Here is a 7484-nt window from a genome sequence, read left to right as displayed (position 1 = left end):
GTCCGTATCTGCCCTATTATTTTCCATTTCTGCTCCACCACTAAACTCTTCAACCTATAGGCTAATTCACGATTTAATTTTTATGGGTTTAAATTCTATTTTTTTTAAAAGTTTAAGTTATATATCGTCAGCCCTCTCTATAACAACATCCCCATATAACAATTATTCACTATAAAAGTCAAGTTTTTCTCGAAACCAGTGTTTTATGTTATATTTTACCTCTATAAAGGCAACATCCTTCTTTATAGAAGTACGCTCTTTGCTAAATTGACCCTCTATAATACCCATATAGAATTTCTAAATACCAATAATAAGTCTAAAAATTAAATTGATTATTTTTTTAAAAACTTTAATTCACCAATTATAATAAAAAATATTATGTTAGTACATATTTCCATAATTAAGGATTTAAGTCCAAGATATGCTTGTATATTTTTATTCAATTGCACAAAAGGTTCCATCGTGAATAATTTCTAATATTTGAAGATCTACACATACAATTTTTTCATCTATGAAACTTACATTTTGCATAATACTTAAGATTTGAAGATCTACATATATCTTTTCCAGGGTCCTTCCATCAATCTTGAAAGAATTTAGTTTTCTACATAGTGTGTGCTTAGAATTTAAATCTTTATAGATTTAGTTATGAACTTATAATAGTGTATTATGTTTTTTAATATTTAACTAGTAAAATATGTATATCTTTTGAGATTAAAAAATGGAAAAATATAATTTTTGGATACCTTTTGTCTATAACAACCAAAAAATATTTAAACGTCGAATACTATTACAGGTATTTGTATAATAGCCATTCACGGTGAAAGTGAAAGTCAAAAAACATACTGTTGCTTTTATAACCACCTTGACCCAATCCTCTAGCCAACCTCATTCCCAAATTCAATTCACCACATTTATTTTGTCTCTACTTTAAGCTTTATGTTTCAGAATCTTGCATAAAAAGGCATAGTCTTTCATGAGTATGTATCCCAACTACTAGAACACAAAACCAACACATCCTAAAACCTCTATATATACCCACATAAGCTCTTGTCATTTTTATTCTCAAACATCCTTGTGACTATCTTTCACTAACAAACATCATCTCTGGTATTAGAGACAAAATGGCTCCCTTAGGAGACAATAAAGACAACGTTGTTGTTTCCAACTTAAAACTTGAAAGAATGCTTAGCATGAAAGGAGGCAAAGGAGAGGCTAGTTATGTTAATAACTCTCAAGCTCAGGTGATCACCTCCACTATACCCAATTACTATAATTCTTTTGGTCTTTAATTATCACTCTTATATATTTTCGCTACTATTATAAAACTATACATTCGTTACTACGTACGAAGGGGTGCCTTGGCGTAACTGGTAAAGTTGCTGTCATGTGACCCGGAGGTCACAGGTTCGAGCCGTAGGAACAGCCTCTTGCAAAAATGCATGGTAAGACTGTGTACGATAGACCCTTGTGGTCCGCCCCTTCCCCGGACCCCGTGCATAGCGGGAGCTTAGTGCACCGGGCTGCCATTTTTCGTTACTACGTACATATGCCGCGATCTAAGTACGATCTACATGGACATTTTTGAAAGTTTGAGCGATTCAAGTGCAAGCAGTTTTTCTTTTTTCAGCAAATTTTAGTACTAGTTATTTTGGTTTGTTTGCAATATGAGTTTTTTCCTCGCTTTGTGATTTTAGGTTGTTAGCAATATGAGTTTTTTCCTCGCTTTCTTTCTTTATTTCAAGTCATGAGTTTAAGTTTTTATATACTGATGGTATATATATTTCCGAAAAAGTACTTATTAATTCAGTATTTAAATTTAATTGTTCAAGTTTTAGATCTTACCACTAAATTCAATGCATATTTGAAATTTTAGGTCCAAAATTTAATATATACTTCATATGAGCCTGATTGGTTGGACACAAAACTTAAGAAAGATATTTTTTTTTTTTGAAACTTATGATTTTAAATAGGTCATTGATATTTTTATAGCTATAAAATCATGATATTAAAGATATAAAATAAGAAATTTAAATTTAAATTATTTCTTAACATTAAAAGATGTCTTTTTTTTTTTATGAACAAACTAAAAAAAGAATTAATATCACAAAAATGGAACACAAGGAGTATTTGTTAAAATTTTAAAGTTCTTTCATACACAAATATACTCTATATGTCTCTTGTATGTATAATATATGTTAAATTACATTGATAATTATTTGCATAACTTCAATTTTTTCATGAAACTGAAACTCGAGTTTGGCATATTAATTAATTCAGGCGCAACATGCACGATCAATGCTGCATCTTTTGAAAGACACACTTGACGGAGTCCAGCTAAGCTCGCCGGAGATTCCATTCGTGATTGCCGACTTAGGTTGTTCTTGCGGCAGCAACACCATTTTCATTATCGACGTCATCGTTGAACACATGAGCAAGCGTTACGAAGCATTAGGCCAACAGCCACCTGAATTCTCTGCATTTTTTTCTGATCTTCCTTCAAATGACTTCAACACTCTGTTCCAATTGCTGCCGCCTTTGGCCAATAATGGTTGCGGCAGTATGGAGGAATGCTTAGCTTCCAATAGCCACCGCTCTTACTTTGCCGCCGGAGTTCCGGGTTCATTTTACCGGCGTCTATTTCCGGCCAGATCCATTGACGTTTTCTATTCTGCATTTTCCTTGCACTGGCTCTCTCAGGTTATTTTCATTACTATATATTCATTTTTTTATTACTCCCTCCGTTCACTTTTATTTGACACGTTTTAACTTTTCATGCTCCTTAAGAAATAATAAAAGAAGTGCATAATTTACCATGATACCTATATTAATTGATGCATATTTTATTGAATTTGAGAAAATGATTTGAAATGAGTAATAAATACTGTGGGTATAACTAAAAAAAAAATTTGTCTTCTCTTGATATGCGCAAAGTGACAAGTAAAAATAAAAATCTATTTTTAGTATACATGCCAAGTAAAAGTGAACGGAAAGAGTATAATTCCTAATAAAGGTCATTGTATGTAGTATGGTAGCTAAGAATATAAGTAAGCAGCATGGAGAAATACATAAAGAAAGTGATTTGTCCCAATCCCGAGGATGATTTAGAGTTTAGGGGAATATATTTTTTGTTTAATACTAGTCTTCTAGGATGAAAATCCTAACTGTTTGGTTTTATTTGAGAAAGTCAAAAAAGATTAAGGCACTCAATATTCATGTCCCCAGGTTTCCCGGACCAAATCTGTAATTATCACTATTGTATCCATTTCATTTTATATGGTGTGGAGTTTGACCGAGATAACGTGATCTTAAACATATTACTCCATCCGTCCCAATTTATTGCTGATGGTTGAATAAGAGTAAAATTTAAGAAATAATCTTTTTTTTTAAAAAGTAAGTTAAAATATTTGTGTGACTATAAATTATGATATATAAAATGGATATTTAAAGTTAAAATTATTACTAAATATAAAACTATGTCATTCTATTTTGGACCGACAGGTGCCAGAAATAGTGTTGGACAAGAGATCAGCAGCGTACAACAAAGGAAAGATATACATACATGGAGCAAATGAGAGCACAGCTAATGCTTACAGAAAACAATTCCAGACTGATTTGGCAAATTTCCTAGGAGCAAGGTCCAAGGAAATGAAGAGAGGTGGTTCTATGTTCTTAGCCTGCTTAGGAAGGACTTCTGTAGACCCCACAGACCAAGGTGGGGCCGGACTTCTCTTTGGGACCCATTTTCAAGATGCTTGGGATGATCTTGTCCAAGAGGTAATTTAATCATTCTATTCATTCCAAAAAAAAAATCATTCTATTCATTCCATTCTTCTCCCATGCTAATATCAATTAATACAGTATTCATCATAGTTTGTTGTATGAATATGACCAATAACAGGGACTAATTACTAGTGATAAGAGGGACAAGTTCAACATTCCAGTGTATGCACCTAGCATTCAAGATTTCAAGGAAGTGGTGGAAGCCAACGGCTCATTCGTCATTAACAACCTTCAAGTTTTCAGGGGAGGAAGCCCTTTGGTCGTCAACCATCCCGACGATGCGGCAGAAATCGGACGGGCACTCGCCAACAGCTGCAGAAGCGTCAGCGGTGTGCTCGTCGACGCCCACATCGGCGAACAGCTCAGTGATGAGCTGTTCTCTCGAGTGGAGATTCGAGCCTCGCGCCATGCAAAAGAGCTTCTTCAAAATCTTCAGTTTTTTCACATAGTTGCTTCCCTTTCTCTTGTGTAGAAATGTTGTGTATTTAAGTCTTTAGAATTAATGAAATCGTTATAGAAAGACTAACTGTAGTTTGGCTTTGGCTGATAATATATGGTTTTGAGTTTTGGGTGTTCCCTTAGTCCAAGCAGAGTAAATTAAGGTATGATAAACTCTTTGGTTAATTTTCTGAATGATCATTCAACTTTTATTTTACAGCACTTAACATTAAATTATACTTTGAAGCTTATTAAACTATTTTTGTATCGAAATAATCACTAACTTTATCTAAGTCTCATAAAAAGGATATATTTTCTATGATACTTAGGCATAGCTGACTCTCTTTTTTGCTAATAATTGTCTAGTGACTTTTTGTTATTAGCTGATAAGATTGAGTGATTTTTTTATTATACAAAATTATTTAATAACTTTAGTACAATAAAATAAAAATCGAGCGATCATACATGACATTAGTCCTAAAAGCTTCAACATTCCGTTCCTATTTAAGTAGAACACTAGTCCCTACATACGTGCCTCGCACGTAATACTTAGGACGGGAAAAAGATGAAAAATAATTGTAATAAAAGATAAGATAGTAGTAGACATTAGAAATGTATAACAATTAAAGCGCATAATAGTTAATGTGAAATATATGAATACTTGTTATCAAAATAGTGTCGATTCGAGCAACTTAGTTATAAAATTAAAATTGCTACTTTTTGTAGCTAATTCATCCATTACCATGTATATTTTATTATCATTTATACTTTTTTAGTTACTTATGGACAACAAAATGGACAAGGAAGACTTACGTGCGCAAGTGAAAAAATCATTACGAAATTTATACAAAACAGTACTACGTTTTCCTTATTATGATAACTTTGGAATTCATTAAATAATTATATAGCTTTTAAAATATATTTGACTTATCTAATTTTAATAAATAACTGTTAAACATATTTGTAAGTCTTGATTCATCTCGATATGAAATATATGGCGTTTTGGATATATAAGAAGAGTCCTATTGTAATTGTAATGATTTTATTATTATAGAATTTTTGCTTGATAGCTTCCGAAGCTCATGGAAGACACTTCAAAAGTTGGTTTTAAATTTTTTTAAACAAACGCAGCTTAGTGCAAAGGAGTAATTGTTAACGGATGTGATTTTCTAACTTAAGTACATTCGAGAACATAATTGTAATTGTAGGTCACATATGTGGTGTTTTAATATGATTTGAAAGGATATATGTTTCTATTAGAATTCAACTACTGTTAATTTGTTTCCTGTGTAGCATAAGATTCGTTTTTAATAGAAGGATTTAGTTTCTATCCAATATTACAATTATATTCTACATTGACTTGTTTCATGGAAGTAATATTAAACTTAAAAGGACAAAATAGTCAACTAAAATTTCAGGGATATTTTTGTCACTCAATATTTAGCTTCAAAACATTCGTGCTTTTATAATAATACTAGTATCTACGAACGTGCGTTGCACGTTAATAATGGCACATGATGATTTAAACATTTATTTATATAAAAAAATAAAAAAATTTAATTAATGAGAGAAATTTTTTATGTATAATAATACAACAATCATCTAAATGCTGAAAATTATTATTACATTAGCATAATACATGAATTTAAAATAAAAGGACAACATCAAGACTTATACAAAGATCAATTTTGTCATGTCAGTTAGATAATTATATATTATAGTTTAAACGCATTTAATGTGATGGTATCTTAACGAACACTTCTTTGTGGACAATATTTTTTATGTATGTTTCCTCCTAATGCGTTGGTTGCTCTGTCTTAACCAGAACTCTTGTTGTCGATCTTGTTATCCTTCTTGAAAGTACAACATACAGTTGTTCGTGCAAGAAAACATATTGTGATAAATATAGGCCAATATTAAGGATGTTTGTCCTTATGCTTTATTTATTAGTGCAAAACATAACCATACTAAAAATTATTTTTACACAAATTTAAAAGGATATTACTTAGTTTCGGAAGGCGAAAGTTGAATTCAGGGATTAGAATATACTTAGAAGCACATTAACCAGTATCATAATTTTTGCATCTATGACATTATCATCAAAACTTCTATGTGTCATATGTGTGATATTACATAAGCTATTCGGCGTATCTAAGTTTTTCATTAGCATGGCGGGCATATTGTTTCTTCAAAATTAACCTATATACAATGGAACATCAATTTTAACTTAGTCTATTATATATACGGTGACACTACATACGTAAGAAATAAGAATCTTAACAACAAACATGTATGGTAGAAGACCATTTGGTATTAAAGCATTTAATTGGCCAGTCAAGATAGCTCATGTCCAAAAGATGAAGGTAGCAGAGATCAGAATGTTGAGATGGATGTGCGAGCACACCAGGTTAGATAGGATCAGAAAGGAGTTATTCGCGACTGGGTAGATGTGGCTCCTATTGAGGACAAGATACAGGAAGCACGACTTAGGTGGTTTGGTCATGTGAGGAGGAGCAGCACAGGCGCCCCGCTAAGGAGGTGTGAGAGGTTGACATTGGATGTCCTACGGAGAGGTAGAGGTAGGCCAAAGAAGAGGTGATTAGGCAAGACATGGCGCAGTTTCAGCTGACCGAGGACATGACCCTTGATAGGAAGTTATGGAGGTCGAGGATTAGGGTGTAGAGTGGGTAGTCTAGAGTGTTCATAGCAGTAGTATTGGCACGCACTCTCGCTTTCTGTTGGTAGTAGGTTTTATGACTAACCGTTTATTTCCTTCATTGTTGATCACCTTACTATCTGGTTGTTTTTTATTCTGCTTTTATATGGCTTCTTGGTACTGTCCCTTCTTGTCTATATTTCCTAATGTGGTGCTTATACTTTCCTGAGCCGAGGGTCTATTGGAAATAGCTCTCTATTCTCACAAGGTAGGGGTAAGGTCTGCGTACACACTACCCTCACAAGACCCCACGATGTGGGATATTACTGGTATGTTGTTGTTTGTACTTTTTCGAGATTCAAACTATATTAAATTTGACCAAAATATTTAAATTGTTTTCATCGTATTGACATGAAAAGATTATAAACTTATAGTATTTCTCATATAAATTTTTGAATATCTAAAATTTAACTTTAAGATATCAAATTAACCTAATTCAATTTAGCTTCAAGATTATTCAAATTAACTCCTGAAAGGCGAAAAGATTCCCATAAACTAGAAAGGAGGGAGTAATGGCAAACTTTTATAAATTAAATTCTCTCTCTTT

General features: G+C 32.5%; 1 protein-coding gene across 1 annotated transcript; it reads left to right on the top strand.

Annotated features, from left to right (window-relative positions):
* The first annotated feature begins 884 nt into the window (after positions 1 to 884).
* LOC109208188 (indole-3-acetate O-methyltransferase 1-like) lies at positions 885 to 4364 on the top strand. The gene is made up of 4 exons (XM_019371245.1): positions 885 to 1244; positions 2281 to 2700; positions 3502 to 3777; positions 3902 to 4364. Exons 1-4 carry the CDS (start codon positions 1125 to 1127, stop codon positions 4253 to 4255), a joined length of 1170 nt encoding a protein of 389 aa, XP_019226790.1. The 5' UTR covers positions 885 to 1124; the 3' UTR covers positions 4256 to 4364.
* The last annotated feature ends 3120 nt before the right edge of the window (positions 4365 to 7484 follow it).

This window comes from Nicotiana attenuata, unplaced genomic scaffold, assembly GCF_001879085.1.
Source record: "Nicotiana attenuata strain UT unplaced genomic scaffold, NIATTr2, whole genome shotgun sequence".
In the NCBI taxonomy this organism is placed as follows: domain Eukaryota; kingdom Viridiplantae; phylum Streptophyta; class Magnoliopsida; order Solanales; family Solanaceae; genus Nicotiana; species Nicotiana attenuata.
Note: the sequence above shows the minus strand (reverse complement) of the source record. Positions and strands in the feature narration are given on the sequence as shown.

Coding starts and splice junctions, on each gene's coding strand:
- LOC109208188 (XM_019371245.1), top strand. CDS start 1,125: ATGGCTCCCTTAGGAGACAATAAAGACAACGTTGTTGTTTCCAACTTA. Junction 1,245..2,280: donor TTAATAACTCTCAAGCTCAG/GTGATCACCTCC, acceptor TAATTAATTCAG/GCGCAACATGCACGATCAAT. Junction 3,778..3,901: donor GGGATGATCTTGTCCAAGAG/GTAATTTAATCA, acceptor GACCAATAACAG/GGACTAATTACTAGTGATAA.